At 50.3% G+C, this 17830-nt stretch overlaps 1 protein-coding gene across 2 annotated transcripts; it reads right to left on the reverse strand.

Annotated features, from left to right (window-relative positions):
* Positions 1-460: 460 nt before the first annotated feature.
* On the reverse strand, positions 461-17008 carry SUN5 (Sad1 and UNC84 domain containing 5). 2 transcript variants are annotated; one of them, XM_070589123.1, is made up of 13 exons: positions 16806-17008; positions 15419-15477; positions 15133-15207; positions 14015-14081; positions 13057-13118; positions 10024-10073; positions 8753-8787; positions 8058-8166; positions 4071-4149; positions 3028-3143; positions 2291-2458; positions 1704-1790; positions 461-630 (listed from the first exon to the last, which is right to left on the reverse strand). In XM_070589123.1, exons 1-13 carry the CDS (start codon positions 16889-16891, stop codon positions 499-501), a joined length of 1125 nt encoding a protein of 374 aa, XP_070445224.1. In that variant the 5' UTR covers positions 16892-17008; the 3' UTR covers positions 461-498. The 2 variants fall into 2 exon arrangements, with proteins under 2 accessions (XP_070445224.1, XP_070445225.1); XM_070589124.1 differs by having other exon boundaries at positions 15139-15207; positions 16806-16999.
* Positions 17009-17830: the final 822 nt, after the last annotated feature.

The following is a 17830-nucleotide window of genomic DNA, read 5'->3' on the forward strand; positions in this document are numbered from 1 at the left end:
CTTGGAGGTCCAGAGAGGGTGTGTGTCCTGCCTAATGCCATACAGTAATTTGTATGATGTTGAAACACTTCAAGGTGGGCAGGAATGGGACTTCCCATTTCCCGTCTCATCTGATACTACAGCCATAATCCTGTTCCCATGGTACAGATGGGGAGACTGAGACCCTGAGAGGGCGGGGTCTTGCCCAAGGCTATACCTGGGTCGGGGCAGAGCTCAACTGGAAGCCAGTCAGACTGCCTGGGTTTGAATCCTGGTGCTGCCCTTTGCTGGCTGGGACCTCTGGTGAGTCATCCTGTTGCTTGTAGCCTTCACTGTCCCTTGTGAAATGGGGCCTCATGGGGCTGCTGTGAGGGCGCCAGGGCGCCCAGCATCAATCATTGTGATGCCTAATTGCTCAGCTGTCAAATGCTAGCCCACCTGCACTCTTTGGGGCCAAAGACACACAGACTCGGGCCGGGGCGTGAAGAATAAACTTTAATCTCTCCCGGGGCAGGGGCTCTAGCTGGGCTGCTCTCTGGGGGGCGTCACAGAGCCGTGCACTCGCACGCGGTACAGGCAGGTGAAGCGCGGGTTCCCCCAGTTGCTTGATATCTTCACCTTGACTGCGTCGAAAGTCCGAGCAGGCTGGTTCTGGAAGAGAGTCGCAGACATGGGGCAGCTCACCTAGAGGCCTCCACTCGGCCTGTCCAGAGGGGCGTTTCTGAGTGGAAGGGACCCATTTCACAGGTGGGGAAACTGAGGCTCAGAGAAGGGACTGGACTGTCCCAACGCCACATAGCAAGTTGATACTCTGGGGCTAGGATGGGAGATGCTGAGGCTGGAAGCACAGACATGCTGCGACTGGGAAGGGGGTCCCAGCATTAGGGCCCTGGCATGTATGTGCTGTGGGACCCTAGGCAGACTACTGCCCCTCTCTGGGCTTCAGTTTCCCCCTCTGTGAGATGGCAGTGGTAATATCTACTTCCCGGGGTTGCTGTGAGCATGAAAGGAGAGCTTGGGGCTGCACACAGTGGATGCTCCCTAAGTACGGCCTCCCCCTCCCTGCTCCTCGAAAGGGGATGGAGCCCGTGTTTTTATGCTCCCTGCCCAGTGCCACAAGCGGGGCTTTGGCCTTCAAGGTCTCCTGGATGGTCTTAACCTCCCAGGGATTAACAGAAGAGGAAACTGAGGCCCAAAGAGGCAGGGCATGGCCCCAGATCACACAGAATTTGTGGTTGGGTCAGGATTCAGGCCACTGTCGGCCTGATACTCAAGCCTAGACATGCCACCACGTCTCAGGGGTGTTCCGGCAACCACCTCTCCTGTCTTGCTTCTGTCCTCAACTCCTGGTCTTCGTTTTAGGTTGGACCAGGTGCTGATGATGGGGCCTCCAGTGTGGAGACCAGCATCCCTGCATCCCTGGCCCACTGGGCCTGTCCCGTTCAACATCTGCTCTCCCCAGGAGGAGATGCCGTGGAGGGCTCCTGGGAGGTCCGGGAAGATGGGGGACTGCCAGAGGCCGGATGGATCTCCTCAGGGTCCTCTCTCAGCCCTGGGCAGCAGGTCCATCACCCTGAGCCTCAGTTTTCTCATCTGTCAAGTGGGTTAGTGACAATTGTGCTCCTCCTGGGGCTGTTGGGGGATGAAGTGGGGTCCCCTGGGTAAAGCCCTGCACACAGTGTGCATTCAGCAGGTGCTCAGCATGGGCAGCGTTTCTCAGGTACCTGGAGCTGGAACGTCTGAATGATGTTTTCTGGCTGAAACTGGAACGCCCCCAGGAACACCTCTTCCCGGGGGGAGCCTTCCATGCCCTGCAGAATCAGAGCCAAGGAGGAAGCATCAGGTGCAGGCAGGGCCTGCAGTGGGTGTCTCCCCTCTGCACTTGCACACCTCCCAGGATGGGCACCTCCCTACCTCTTTGGGCACCGTTCCATCACAGCACAGAGTAATGGATAGGAAAGAGCCTGGGACTGGGAGTCAGAAGGCTGAGGGTCCACTTCTAACTTTGCCATTGACTTGTAGGATTTGGGTGTTTCCCTGACCCTTCTCTGGACCTCAGCTTCCTTATCGGTAAAATGGGGGCTCAAGGGTCTCTGAAGATTACATAGGCTCTGAAAAGCTTGGGTTGAAACAGAGAAGCGGTTTATCCGTTTATCTGCTATCCCTGGCCCTGGCCATTCCCAGTCTTAACAAAGCCTCATCCAGCCCCTCTGGCCTGCATGAGTTGTACTGACATTTTGTCACAGTGCCTGTAGCCCCGCCACGACGAGGCTGTCCCCTTAGCTAAGCACGGCCCTGCCGGGGCGCTCACGTAGATGACGAAGTCCTTGGGTGCCGTGTCCAGGCTGCCCGACAGGGAGATAGTCCTGGGGATGTGCTGCAGCGTCAGGTTGCTCAGGTAGACCTTCTGGGCCAGCTGGATGGTCACCTGGCCACGGTCACCCGAGAAAGCCCAGCAGTTGCCAGGTGTCACGTTGGGCTGGAAGGGGCAGGTGCAAGGGGGGCCGTGCTGGGTGGGTGGGGGAGGGCAGGTTCCTCATCCTGCCCTGGCCCCCCTAGACCTCCTCGGCCTTCTGGATGAGACGGGTCCTTCCTGTCTACAAAGCCTGGCTCTCGCGCCACCACCTCCAGGAAGCGCCCCTGACTTCCGGAAGCAAGGATGAGTCTTCCCCTCAGCTCTGAGGGCTGGGTCCTGCTGGGGCCGAGGGTTCCCTGACTGTCGGGTCTCCAGGGCTGCGTCGGGGAGGTGCCCTTCCAGTGCCAAAGCAGGCCATCCCTGCCCCGTGCCCGTCCCTGTGCCTGTCCCCTGTTTCTGCCCAGCCCCAGGTGGTCCCTGCTGTCCTCCCCTCCTGCCCTTGCCGCCTGACTTCTCCCCACCGCCCCCCACACTTCCTCCGCCCCCTGCCCCGCCCTGTCTCCCGCTCCCACCCCTACCCCGCCCCACACCCGACTCCCTTTGCTCTCACTCAGACCTCTGCCCTGAGCGCCCACCCGCAGACCCCCAGCCACACCCCTGCCGCTCCGCCCGCGGCCCGCCCTTCCCCCTGCCTCCAGGATCACGTCCGGCGGCTGCGCGTAGTTCCACAGCCGGATCCAGTTCCAGTAGGAGCGAGCCTTGTCGTGGTTGTACGTGGCTGACGTTTGCTCGAAGTCGATGGAGGCCCCTGCGTGGGAGGAGGCGGGCGTCAGCCGAGCAGTCCAGGCTGCTGCCTGGAGGAGGGGAACCGCACTGATGGGGCGCGGACTACGTGCCGGGCGAGCGCTGCGGACGAGTCATTGGCCCTCTCTGGCCCTCAGTGTTCCCCACTGAGAAATGGGAGTCATAACAGTAACAATAATAGTACGAATGATCGCATCCACTTCCCAGGGCGGTTGTGAGGTTGAAATGAGTTAATGCACTGAAGCGTTTTCCAGCAGTGCCTGCGCGGAGCGAGCGCTCCCTTATGTCGGCCTCGGTGTGACTGCTAGGGCCGTTTCTGTACCCGTTTCACAGAGGAGGGGCTCTGGCCCTGAGAGGCTGAGCTGACAGCCTCTGACCCCACATCTCGTTAAGCAGATGGGGCGCCGGGTCAGCCCACCTCGCCTCCTCCCTGGGTCCCTGTCTCACTCCCGCTCCGTCCTCACCCTCACAGGGGCACCTTCACGGCGGCTCCCTCCTCACCGGGTCTCAACCCAAGCGTCCTCCCCACGCTGCTGCCCGGGTCGCCTCTATCCCAGCCACGTGCCTTACTTTTCTGAAGCACCGATTCCCGATTGTTATGGGGCCTGTTGGTTTGCTTACTGGTCAGTCTCCTCCGCCCGGCACAGGGCCAGCCCTGCTGACCTCTGGGTCTGGAGGACGGCGGGTGGGTGGGTGGAGGGTCAGTGGAGGGCCTGGGATTGGCATGTCCTTGTCCCACCTCTCCCTGTGCATCCCAGCCCCCGTTAGAGAAAACAGAATCTGCAGTAAGGAAATCAGCTGCGGAGCAGAGGTCAGCTCCGAGGACGAACTTCCCGGCAGCCGAGGGTGCACCGGACCAGAAGGGGAATCTACCCTCTGAAGTTTCTGAGGAACTTGAGGTGGGCCAGTGGGTGACTGGGGAGTCACTTACCTATAGACTTTAGGGCAAAGTCCGGCTTTTCGATGTAATCTCCTTGTATCATCTTCATTATTTTCTGGGCCATTTTTTGCTGAAAAGGCAGAAGACACAAGCTGTGCCCTGGTACATTCTTACAGATCACCGTGCACACGTGTGTTCACACCAGGTGACAGGTGGCTGCGGGGCACCCTCTTGTCCCTAACTGCTTACCCCAGCCTGTGGAAGCCGTGGCTGGTCCATGCACAGGACCACCAGTCACTACACTGTGAGGAAGCCCAAGGGACCCAGTGCCGCTCCCACCCCACCCACCGGGTTTACTCAGTGCTTCATATCCACTGTGACAGGGTGTCACCCGTGGGACCAGGGCTCTCAGTGAAGTTACGAGCAAGGGGCCTGGAGTCAGACGGACCTTTGCTGCTGTGGGGCTCTGGGGGGGGTGACTCCCCTCTGACTCGATTTCCTTGTCTGTAAGACGGGGACGATAGTCACGTCTCCCTCCCACTGTTGTGAGGATTAGAGCTAAGACTTGCAAAGCCGCTCCTGTGTGCCAGGACTGTCCTCGGCTCCACTTGTGTTCACTCTTATCCCTTCGCAGCAACCCTAGGAGGTATGGACTATCATCATCCCCATTTTAAAGATGAGAATACTGAGTCACAGAAGGGAAACTTGTCCAAGGTCACACAGCAGGTTAGAGGCAGAGCAGGGAGTTCAGTTCCGGAGTTCATGCTCTCAGCCGCTGTGGTCTGCTGCCCAGCACCGAGCACAGGCGGTGCTCGGTAAATGCCGGCTGTTATTTTTATTGGACTCCTCACAGCTGTGGCAGGTCATATTTTCCAAAAATGGCTATGACAAGGTCTCCTACTCCATGCTCTACTTTCAATGTGACTTTGACGCTCTTCTCTCCCCATCAGTCTGAGCGGGCCTGTGACTATGGCACAAGGGATGCTGTGTGACTTCTGGGCAAAGTCCTCAAAGGTGATACGGCACTGCCTGGTTCTCTGGGGACTCTCATTCTTGGAAGCCAGCCGCCATGTTGTGAGGAAGCCCCTACTACGTGGAGAGGCCACATGTGGGTGCCTTTGTCCACAGCTCTGAGCTCCCAGCTGACAGCCAGCATTAACCTCCAGACACGTCAGTGAGGACACCTCCAGATGATTCCAATCCCAGCTGTCGAGTCACCCCCAGCCTTCAAGTCTTCCCAGCTGAGGCCCCAGACATCATGGAGCAGTGACAGACCATCCCTACTGTGGCCTGTATGAATTCCTGGTCCACAGAATCTCTGAGTGTAATCAATGGTTGTTTTGCATCACTAAGTTTTGGGATGGCTGGTGATGCAGCAGTAGGAACTAGAACAATAGCCAGGGTGTTCCAGGGCAGTGATTATGACTCTAATTTGTTGATGTGGAAACTGAGGCTCAAAGAGGTTGATGACCTGGCTGAGCTCCAAAAGGTAAGGAAAGATATTGCATCCATGAACAAGAATAGAATTCTGTGGAAAGGAACACCCAGAGCACACAAAAAAAAGAAAATTCTTAGGAATTCAGACTATGTTAGTGGAAATGAAAAAACTCAGTAGAAGTTTTGGAAGATAAAGTTGAGAATGTTTTCCCAACTGTGGAACAAAAGGACGAAGAGAGGAAAATGGGGAGAAAAGGAAAAAAACCCAGAGGATTAGTTCAGGAGTTTGACATTCAAATAATAGGAGTTTCAAAAATGAGAGCAGAGCAGCCAGAGCTGGGGGAAAGAAACCCATCTAATCACGTGATTGAAGAACATTAAGTCCTGGGACTAAAGGACATGAGTTTCCAGATTGAAAGGGCCCCAGGGGCGGCCAGCCCATCGGCATATTATCATGACATTTCAGATGCAAGGTCAAGACATAGGGCTTCCATGTAAGATGCAGTGAGCTGCAGAGGACCAATGACCCCACTGAAAACAACTGCAAAAAGCCAGAGAGTTTACTAAATCCTATTCTAAAGTCATCACTGAGCTATGGAAGCAACAAGGACCAGATGGACGAAAAGTCTAGAGAGGGGAGAATGATTCTGAAATGTGCTGACAATTTTTTTAACCCTTGGGAGCATTTGATGATTCTGGGTGTGGGCTGAGGCTCTGGGCACAGGCCAGAGAAGGGGCTGCTACTGGTGAAAGAGAAAACAGCAACGTTTTTAACAGCCACAAGGGCTAAAGGGAAGAAACTGGGGACTTGAGGGACCTCAAATATGGTCAGTTTCCTCCATAAGATGTTAACTGAAACTTAAGACTACGTAAGAAGATAAAGAGCTGCTTTGAAAGCTCCTGAAAGGCAAAGTAAAACTTCCCAGCCTCACAATGCTTAGGAAACCAAGTCCCTCTGAGGGAGCGGGCCCCAAACAAAACAAGCATGAGAGTCAAGCCTTAGAACAGTGGTTCTCCTTAGTATGTGTCAGAATCACCTGGAGGGCTTGCTGAAACACATATGGTTGGTTCCCATCTTCAAAGTGTATGATTCAGTAGTTCTGGGTGGGGTCCATTAAGTTAAATTTCTAACATTTTCCCAGGTAATGTTGATACTGCCCGTATGGTGATCACACTTGGAGAACAGCTGTCCGAGAAGAAGTGCTGGATCAGTGCTGAGTAGCTACAGCTGCACTTCCCCTGGGGGCACCAAACCAAGGATGGGCCAATTAGAGGCTGAGAATGCAAGCTTGCCCCCGGCCAAGAAGGCTGCCCCTGGGGTCAGAGATTTTGCGCTCATGCAGGGCTGGGAGACGTAACTGGGACTTGAGAGGCTGCAAACATGTGGTCAATCTTTTCCATCAAGACATTTACCAAATTTTTGAAGATGCACAGGCAAGAGGCTAAAGGGTTAACCTGAAAACCTCTGATAAAAATTGCCATCCAGGTCAGAACCAGCTCAAAGCACATCTACATAGAAGTGATCAGTGTACTTCATCTTCCTTACAAAGGAAGGGGGAGCTCTCTCTGGTAGAAGTTATAATTATCTGGAGTGTCTACAGTTCTTTTCTCTACAATGTTCAGATAACACTAAAAAATTACTAGACATGAAGAGGTAAGACCATATGATATGATTCCAAAGAAAAGACAGAAATAGAAAGAGACCGTAGAGGATCCAGATAGTAGATTTAGTAGATAAGGATTTTTAATATAATCACGACCAATACGTTAAATAAAATAAAGGAAAAGATGGACAAGACAGATAAAATGTTGTAGAGTTCCACAATAGACTTAAAATCTATGAAAAAGAATCAAATGTATATTCTAGAACTAAACAATGTAGTATATGAGATTAAGAAGTTAATGGAAAGATTTAACAGTAGATTGGACAGAAGAGAATACAGGAGTATTAGTGAACCTGAAGAAGTGTGAATAGAAAATATCTAAACAGGCACATAGAGAAAAAGAATGAAAAACAAACCAGGTAACAGCATAGGAATTACGTGGAACACACTCTAAAGATCTCACATAGATGTAACTGCTGTTCCAGGAGAGGAGACAGATAATGGGGAAAAAGGAATCTTATAAGAGATAATAGCTTAGAATTTTCCAAAATTATTGAAAAACATCAACCCATAGATTCAATAAGCTCAGCAACCCCTCAAGAAGGTTAAGTGCAGAACAGTGGGGACAAAAAGAGTATACTACAGACTCCCAGGAATAAAAAACAGACCACACTCAAAGGACCAATAATAAGGGCGCCGTTAGACTTCTCAACAGCAACAATTTAAACTAGAACAGAATAGTGGACTTTCTTCAAAATCCTCAGAGGAAACTATTTCCTATCTAGCATTCTATACCCAGCCAAACTATCATCAAGTGCCAGGGTAGAACAAAGACATTTTCAAACGTGCAAGTTCTAAAAAATAAAGATACCTCTTATGTCACTCTTTTCCAGGAAGTTATTGGGGATGTGCTCTACCCAAATTTTGGGTATAGAACACAGGGCATCAAACATAGAGAGAAGTTAGGTGTTTGGGGGCCACATGGCCAGCATCTCACCTCATCTGACATGGCTTCCATCTCCTGGAGCTTGGCAATGAGCTGGTTCATGCTACCTCGGAGGTCCTGGATTTCCCCAGTGTGATGTCGCACCTTCTCCTGGTACATCCTAATGAGGAAGGAGTGAGAACATGGACTGACTGATTTGTGATGCTGCTATTGTTACCCCCAGCTTCTGCCTTTGCCAGTCAGCCCACAGAGAACTGGCTTCACATTTTCCCACACTCCTGGGCCTACTCAGCAGGTTCTTATCTCTAAAGCATTGCTTGTGCTCTTCCTCCTGTTTGGAATATCCTTAAACCCAGCTCATTCCTTCTGAACATTCCTGAGTATTTTGTCTGCAATAAGGATGTTGCCACCAGGTGGTATCTTATTGGTTAAAATGTCTTCTCAGCTACTATTTGCTGAGTGCTAACTATGGGCCAGGAACTATTTAAGACAGTTTACATCTTCTTTAATACTCATAATTATCCAGGGGAGGTAGGTGTTATGCCTTATCTCATAAATGAGGAGTCAAAGGCCAAGAGTGGTGAAGTGAATTTGCATAAAGTTAACCAGGTAGGATGTATGGGAGCTGGATTAAAATGCAGGTTGGTCTGACTGCCGAGCCCACATTCTTAGTCAGTACATACCAGGTCCTGGCTATAGCTCTGGTTTTTAGGTGATAATAGGACTATTTGGCAGATTTGTCTTACCTCAAGCTCTGCAGTGGAGTAGATATGCTGTCATCCTGGTAGGGTGTTGAGGAAAGCAAGGGATCGCCTTCAGATGGCCTAATCTTGGCCCAATAGAGTTTCATCCATCTAGTCTCCCACAGTCATAAATCCATCCATTCATCTCCCCTCCTATTTGCAGTTCTATCCACGCACCCATCTACCATCTATCCAAAATCCAATTTACCCTCTTTTTTATCCAGCCATCTACCTCCCCATTCATCTATCCTCCTACCCCTCCACTATCCCATCCTTCCACCCTTTCCCATCCATTTATTCCTCTATTTATCCAACCTTCCTCATCCATCTACCCTCCCACCCACCTACTTTACCTTACCCATCAACCCTCTCATCAATCCATCCACCCTCCCATCTATCTACCCTCCCATTCAACCATCCACTTGTCCATCCATTTACCCACTCATATATCCCATCTGCCCTCCCATCCATCCATTCTCTCATCCATACACTCTGTCATTTGTCCATCCATCTATCCCTCATCCATTTCCCCCCATTCCTACATCCATCACTTCCACCCTTCCGTCCATTCTCCCTCCATTCACACTCCCATCTGGCCTTCCAGTCATCCAGCATTGATAGTGGCAATCCTGTGCCTGGCCCTGAGGTGGATATTGCTAGAATGAGGTTTGCCTTCAAGGGGTCCCAGTACAGCTTGGGAAGTAGTCATAACTGCAGAAGATTGCATTCATGATTGCAGACAATTGTGGGAAGAGAGAGGGGAATGTGCCCACCCATCCCTGAGTGTTTCTGGAGCTGGTGAGATTTTAGCTGGATCTTGAAGGAGATGAAGGAGTTCATAAGGGGAGAAGAGGAGAGGGAGGGACAGACCCATCAGATCCCCTTTCTCCCTAGGCTTTGGAGACTCTTTGCTGTCCTCAGACAGGGAGCTCTGGCCACTGATTTGCTCCTCCTTCCTCCCCAGGAACCACAAAGCAAATAGTCTCAGCTCATTTGAGCAGAAGAGCAAACTACCTTGAGTAGAGAGAGAAACGTGTTCTCTGTCCTCACTGTGCCTGGAGGAGGCACTATTGCATTTGGTCTTTGAGAGCCACATTTTGGCAGGACAGATGAGTCCAGGCTAGTGGCATGGCAAAGACAGCGATTAGGAGCTGGGGTGAGTCCGGAACCGATTAGGATCCAGATGTGGTGACAATGAGAGGAGTTTATGGAGACAACATTGACTGGTTGGGGTGAGGCCAGTCAGTGGTGGGGCCTGAAGAGAGCACACTCACCTGCCAGACTTGCACTTGGGATGGTAAGTGCACTGAAAACACCCAGAATCCTGCGGGGCCGAGAGAGTGAGAAGGAGCCGTTTAAGATGAAAGGTTCAGGGCTTAGGCTCTGGAGTTAAGTCATGTGCCGGCATTGCCACCTACCAGCACAGTGCAACGTTAGCAGAGGTTACTTAATCCCGCTAGGCCTCAGTTTCCTCCTCTGTAAAATGGGCGTAACGGTAGTATCCACTTCACAATGGAAAGATCTCATGTATGCAAAGTGTCTCGCATAAACTGAATAATCCATGTTTCCTCTCCCTCCCTGTCCCAATCCTGCTGGGGATAATTGGCAAAGAGAAGAAAAGGGGGTGGTCTCCGCTGTATTTTATGATCTCCGTGCTGCCTGAAATCCCACCTTTGAAGCCATCATTAAAAGCCTTTAAAACCTGTTACTCCTGACAAAACACTCAACAAATCAGGAATAGAACAGAGCTTCCTCAATTTGATAGAGGCCGTTTATGAAAAATCCACAGCTAACATCATACTTAGGGGTGAAAGGCTGCATGCGTTCTTCCTAAGATTGAGAACAAGACAAGGGTGTCTGCTCTTGCCATTTCTATTAAACGTTGTCCTGGAGGTTCTAGCCAGGCTAATTAGTCAAGAAAAAAGAGGCAGATGACACGATCTTGCATATAGAATCCTAAAGTATCTAGACTGGATGTCTCGCGCAATGTCAGAAATAATAAATAAGTTCTTCAAGTTTGCAGGATACAAGATCAGTATACAGAAATCAATTACAATTCTTAACACCAGCAATGAATCATCTGAAAATGAAATTAAGAAAACAATTCCATTTACAATAGCATCTCAAAGAATAAAATACTTAGGAATAAATTTAACAAAAGAAGTGCAAAACTTGCACTCCACAACATCATTGAAAGAACGAAGACATAGAGATACCTATCAATAATGGAAAGACAGCCCACGTTCATGGATTGGAAGATCCATTAATATTGTTAAGGTGACACTAATCCCCAAATTCATCTACATATCAATGCAATCCCTATCAAAATCCCAATGGCCTTTTTTTGCAGAAATGGAAAAGTTGACCCTAAAATTCATATTGAACCATAAGGGACCCATAATAGTCAAAACAATCTTAAAAAGAACAAAGCTGGAGGACGCACACTTCTAGATTTCAAAACTTACTACAAAGCTACAGCAATCAGTCCAGGGTGGTACTGGCAAACACATCAACACATATATCAATGGAACAGAATTGAGAGTCCAAAAAGCAGCCCTCACACTTATGGTCAACTGATTTTCAATAAGGGTGCCAGAGAATTAAATCAGGGAAAGACTAGTCTTTTCAATAAATGGTACTGGAACAGCTGGTTGTTTATATTTAAAAAAATGAAGTTGGATCCTTACCTCACACCATATGCAAAAATTAACTAAAAAATGCATCATGGACCTAAATGTAAGGGTTAAAACTATAAAAATCTTAGAAGAAAACATGGGAGTTTGGAGTAGATCTTCATGGCCTTGGGTTAGGCAATGGTTTCTTAGATGTGACACCAAAAGCAAAAATGATGAAAGAAAACATAAATTAGATAACTTAGACTTCATCAAAATTTAAAAATTTTGTGCTGCAAAGGACACCATCAGGAAAGAGAAAAGACAACCGAAAGAATGAGAGAAAATATTTGCAAATCATATATCTGATAGGAGATTTGTATCCAGACTATATAAGGAACTTTTATAACATTAATAAAAAGACCACTCAATTTAAAAATGGGCAAAGATCTGAACAGCCTTTTCTCCAAAGAAGATACACAAATGGCCAATAAGCACGTGAAAATATGCTCAACATCATTATTCACCAGGGAAATGAGATAAAAGCCACAATGAGATACCACTTCACCCCCACTGGGATGGCTAAAATAAGACTGATTACAACAAGTGTTGGTGAGGATGTGGAGAAACTGGGACCCTTGCACATTACTGGTAGGAATGTAAAATGGTGAATGTAAAATGCTTTGGAAAAAAGTTTGACAATTCCTCAGATAGTTAAACATAGAGTTATCATAGGACTTGGCAACTCTATGCCTAGATATATACCCAAGAGAATTGAAAACACGCGTCCACACAAAAATTTAATAGAAATGTTCATAGCGGCATTATTAATAATAGCCAAAAAGCAGAAACAACCCTAATATGTATCAACTGATGAATGGATAAACAAAATGTGGCATAACCATACAATGGGATAATTTCAGCCATAAAAAGGAAAGAAATGCTGATGTATACTGCAACATCGATGAATTTGAAAATATTACGTTAAGTGAAAGAAGCCACAAAGACCACGTATTACATGATTCCATTTATATGAAATGTCCAGAACAGGCAAATCCATAGAGACAGAAAATAGATTAGTGGTTGCCTAGATCTGGGCGGGGGGGAATGGGGAATGACTGCCAGGGACTGGGGAGTTTCTTTTTGGGGTAATGAAGATTCTGGAATTTGATGGTGGTGACGGATGGACAACTTTGTGAATATACTAAAAACTGCTGAATTATACACTTTAAAATGGTGATCTTTATGGTATGTGAATTATATCTCAATAAAGCCGTGATTTTAAAAAGGCTTATTTGCTGGGCTAAGTTTCCTAGGAATCCCTAATTTCCTAGCATCACCCCCGGTGAGTACACTTGAGTGGAGGGAGGAGAGTCCTTTGAGAAAGTAAAGCTGTGATGTGGGAGGCGGCGCTGGTGGCTGGAAGGAAGCCACAGAAGCCCAGAAAGAGGTAGTAATAATTATCACAACATGGTTTGGGGAGAGCTTTGCAGTTTTCAAAGCTTTTCTTAGCTTTCAAAAATTTTTCCTGGCCGTCATTTCATTTAATCCTCACAGCAACACTCATTAGACAGATGGGGGAACTGAGGCTCATAGAGGGGCAGTGTCTTGCCCAGGGTCGCAGGATCAGTGCCAGGATGGGCGAGAGCCCAGGGGTACCTCCACCTGGGATGGGGCAGGGCCCTGGAGACGCACCAAAAACACAGAGGACCAGGACACCTGTCTTTTCCATGAGCTTCTGGAAGAGCAGCTTGCATCTGGAAGACAGAGAAGCAGTGGTCCAGGCAAGGCAGGGCTTTGTACAGGCTGGCAAATCCTGGCCTGGCCCTCTCCTCTCTCCCACCCTGAAGGACATGTCCCTCTCTGGGCAGTGACACCTCGCCAAGATGCTGACCATGTTCTGTGGCTCCACAGTGTCCCAGAGGAGAGAAAGCTCTTACCCCAGCACTTGGGGCCATCAGGGATCAGCTCAGAGTGGTCACTGGTCCTCCTCACTCCCTTTCTCCATCTACACACTGTTTGTCCCCTCCCCTCTTCTCTCCTGGTGAATGCATCCTTTAGGGTTTAGCTCAAATGTCCCCTCCTCCTACGACCTTCAGAGTCAACACTCCCAGCTTGGCACTTTTTGGTGTCTGCCTTTGCCACTGGGAGCTCGTGGGTGGTGGGGGCCAAGGCTGAGCCCAGAGCAGGCATTCAGGAAATGTTTAGAATGTAAACTTTAAGTGAATGAATGAGTTGGAAAGCTCTGCAGGAATTCACAGGCATTTGCTTGGTCGGGAAGGGTAAAGAGAAAGGGTGGACAGGCATTCAGGCAGAAGAACAGCGTGTACAAAGGGGTGGAGGTGGGAATAGGAATGGGGGATCCAGGGAGGGAGAACCCTAGCCTTGCTGAGCCAATGGGCCCACAGCAGGAAGCAGAATGAGGGCAGCTTGGAAAGGAAGGGTGGGGCAGGATTCCAGAGGGCTGCAAGCTCAGGTGCTGGAGCAATGGGGAGCCACAGTGGGTTCTGGGGTGAGGGGATCTAGTAAAAGCAAGGTTTGGGGTAACTCATCTGGTGATCAAAGGGAGGTCTAAACCAGTGAGGGGGCTACCATGGTCACCAGCTGCATGGTCCCAGCCCCCATCACCCTCCCCTCACCTGTCCCTGCTCACCTGCAGGTGTTGAACAGGACTTGGTGGGCCTGAGTCCTCAGGAAGCAGGCCAGGCAGGTGATCCAGGCTGTGGAGGAGACAGGAGAGCAGTGGGTAGTTGTACCCTCATTCTTATCCTACAAGCACTTGCAGGGAGTGAGACTCTGTTGCTGGGAGACCCTATCAATTTGCTAGTGGAGCCCAGGACAGCCCCTTGCTCTGCTTATGGGTAAGAGCCGTTTGGAGTGAGCATGGGTCCTACAGGTGAGCACTACTTGCAACTGGCAGTTAATTGATACTTAATAGTGACTCAGGAGCATGAAAAGTCTGGGATGTGCTAATGCCCATTCCCAGACACTGGGAACTTCTCAAGGGCAAGGTCCTCGTCTGGCTTATCCCTGGTGCCCAGTGTTGCCCAGCATGGAGCTAGGTCAAAAGTAGGGGTTCGGGATGGCTGAGTGGGAGGATTCATGGGTGCATGGAAGAATGGGTAAGAGAATGAATGGCTTGGAAGCTGGATGACTAGGAAGATGGATGAGAGGGTGGGAGAATGAGAGGATGGATAGAGGGATGGATGGGTTGATGATGGGATGGATGTGAACATTAACAAATAAAGCTATGGGTGAATTGATGGCTGACTCAGTGAACGGATGGATGGACGAACTAACGGGATGCACGGATATTACAACAGATGGATACGTGGACAGATGGTTGGATAAATGACAGAGAGGATGAATAAGTGCGGGGGCGGGGGGGTGGAGCAACATAGAAGTAAAAGACTGATGTTTAGGCCGTGGTCAGATCCATGTCCCTGAAGTGAGGGTGAGTTGCCCCAAACCATTCCCGTGACCTCTCTGACCCCAGTGGCCAGGCTGGTGGCAGAGCAGGGGAGGGTGGTACCCAGCTCCCCTCCAAACAGCATCTTCCTCCTACTGCCTCTCTCCACCTGTTAAAGAGATCCTGGCTGGAAGGAGGCCCTGACATCTCTGATGGGAAGATCTCCAGAGCTCCACCTGCAGCTCCCTCCCTTCCCTGCAGCCCAGCACAGGCCTTTCCCCACAGACCCAGCCCGGCCTGAGGCTGGGCCCTCTCCCCAGGCCCCTGTTGATGGCCAAGACAGCTCTTCAATATATACATACACATACATCCCAGCATGCACTGAGTCAGGCCCGGGGCTGTGGCGTTGATGCGGATGGGCAGCAGGAAGGAGTCATCTGCAGAGAGCACAGGGCTGTCACTCACTGCCAGCCTCTGGGACATGGTGCCAGCAAACACCTGGGAGCACCCAGAGCTTCGTGCCAGGCATCCCTGGCTCCTGCCCAGCCCCTTGCCTGGTGGCCCTGGGTTACCCATCTGACGTCTCTGAGCCTCAGCCCCTTGCTGCCCGTGAAGATCCCAGGGCTCGCCTCTCCCCTCCCTGCTCACTTCTGTTTGGCGAGGGCTCCTCTGGCGTCCTGCAGGTGTTCCTGCCTCGTTGGAGGACCCTGGGATGGCAAGATTCACAATCGCATTTTACAATTGACGGGGAACGTGGTGTCCCCAAGCTCCAGGCTGAGAAACTGAGCTGTAGATAAATTTGCCCAAGACCAGCAGCCCAAGACCTGTGAACTGGGGATAGGCCCAGGTCTGGCTGACCCCAAATCCAAGTCTATTTTGAGGAAAGGATTCAGTTTGCTGTGGCAGTCACAGGTGGCTGTCACCCAAAAGCCACTCCCTCCCCTTGCTGGCAGAAGGCTGATTTTGGTCCCTTGTCTGTGCCTACCTTCCATGATTTTAGACAATCCTGATTGGTCTAAGCCTGTTGTGATGCTCCAGTCCCCTGGCTGTGGTTGGCTCAAGGATGGGGAAGTCTGCAGGGGTGAGGGGCAGGGGGTGGGGGAGGGTACAGGGGTCTAGGACTGGGGGAAAGGTTTTCTCGTTGTTAAAATGAGACCCACAGGAAGCCAGGCCCACTCTCCTTCCACCCTATACAGCCATGCTTCTGCATGGTGCCTGGAACTGTGGCGGCCATCTTGTGATTGTGAGATGAGGCCAAAGGAAGAGCAAGAAGATGGCAGGAACCTGGGTCTTAAGTGACATTGCAGAACCGTGGAATTAACGTGCTCTGGAGCCACCCACATCTTGGGACCTCTTGGTATAAGGGACAACAAATTTTCTATATTTCTTAAGGCAATGGTCTCCAAACATTTTTTATTATACCTCTCAATGTATTTATGCTATGTTTATTTATTAAGAAATTATATATAATACCATATATATATCCAAGTGTGCTGATACACTGTTTACCCATTCAAAGGTACAAACTTATCTATACATTCCTGAGGAATATAAATTAAAAGAGGATCGACTGAAAAATATATACTGAAGTTTTAATAATCTCTCCCCTCACCCCAGTGGATTGTTTTATATGCCCTCTTTGGATGTCCATCCTGCCTAGGGGCCCAGAGCGAGGCATCATTTCGAGCTGGAACTTCCATTGCCTGTGACCAGAGGCCTCCTACAGATCGATGGCGGAGATGCCTGTCTCCCTCACTAGATGTGAGCCCCAGGGGGGCAGGAGCACCTCTGTCTGTCTGGTGCAACAACTGTGCTCCCCAAACTCTGCTCAGTGCCTAGTGCACAGTTGTTGCTCAATAAACACGTGCTGAAAGGATGACTTCCGGGCCGGGAGACTTTAGGAAGGCCCCTGTCAAATCTCTCTGACCTCAGTTGCTGCCTCTGGAAGGTGCCCGCTCACCTCCAAGGAGAGGGCGGGGGGCAGCGTTTCGTCAGCCACAAAGGGCCAGGCAGAGGGAGGGGCTGCTGTCCTCACCTCCTGGGCCTGGCATCTCTGCAGGTGTGGGCCACATCTTCGGGTGGGTCACCCAGGTCCCTGGGGCTCCTTGAGTGCCGTGGCATCAATTTCCTTCTCGAGGACGGGGGAATCGTGGGGGGGACTCGCTGGGAGTTGGTGAGGGGGACGTGGCTGCTGCCACCTCCTAGCGTTCTCTGGAAGGTGCATGGAATCTGCCCGGGTCAAGCGAGGCTGTGGGCACTGTGACCTCACAGAGCAGGTGGTGGGAGCGTGGGGAGGTTCTGCCCAGACTCCAGCTTGGCCCTGGAACTTCCCCTTAGAGGAACCCATTCTGACCAACTTTCCACTTTTAAGATGGGGACATTGAGGGGCTGGGTCCATAGCATAGTGGTTGAATTCTGCTTTGGGTCCTGGGCGTGGACCTACACCACTTGTCAGCTGTGCTGTGGCAGCGACCCACATATAAAGCAGAGGAAGATTAGCACAGATGTTAGCTCAGGGTGAATCTTCCTCAGGGGGAAAAAAAAGAAAAGATGGGGAAATTGATGTCTCAAAACAGGAAGGGTCATGCCATGGTCTCAGGGCCTGGGCAAGGAGGAGGGCTGAGGCTCCAATACCCAGGCTATGCATTCTTGGCTCCCAGATCCCTTCCTGCTCCAAGCTTCCTGGATTTGCCACCTTCCTATGTCGCACGTGGACACACTTTGTAATGCTGAGCTTCTCAGTGGACATTTTGCATAACACAAAAAATATTTGTGTTGTTGTTTTAATAAAAGTTTAATTTTTACCAGGGAAAACAAAAAGCCTAACAGAGTGGAAAGTTCTGGCTCTGTTTTTTGTCAGCCCGGTTGGGTGGAGAACCTCTTTTAGATCGGGAAGCTAAAATGAACTCACTTTTGCCCCCTGGTGGCAGTTGCTTAAATTGCAGGCCAAGGACCCTGGGGTTAGCAGAATTAACTGCCCCCCAAAGAGGCCTCCCCGCACTGAAACCTGACCATGCGAATATGTCAGGTTACACAACAAAGGGGAATTAAAGCTTGCAG

The sequence above is a fragment of the Equus przewalskii genome, chromosome 21 (genome assembly GCF_037783145.1).
Source record: "Equus przewalskii isolate Varuska chromosome 21, EquPr2, whole genome shotgun sequence".
Taxonomy (NCBI): domain Eukaryota; kingdom Metazoa; phylum Chordata; class Mammalia; order Perissodactyla; family Equidae; genus Equus; species Equus przewalskii.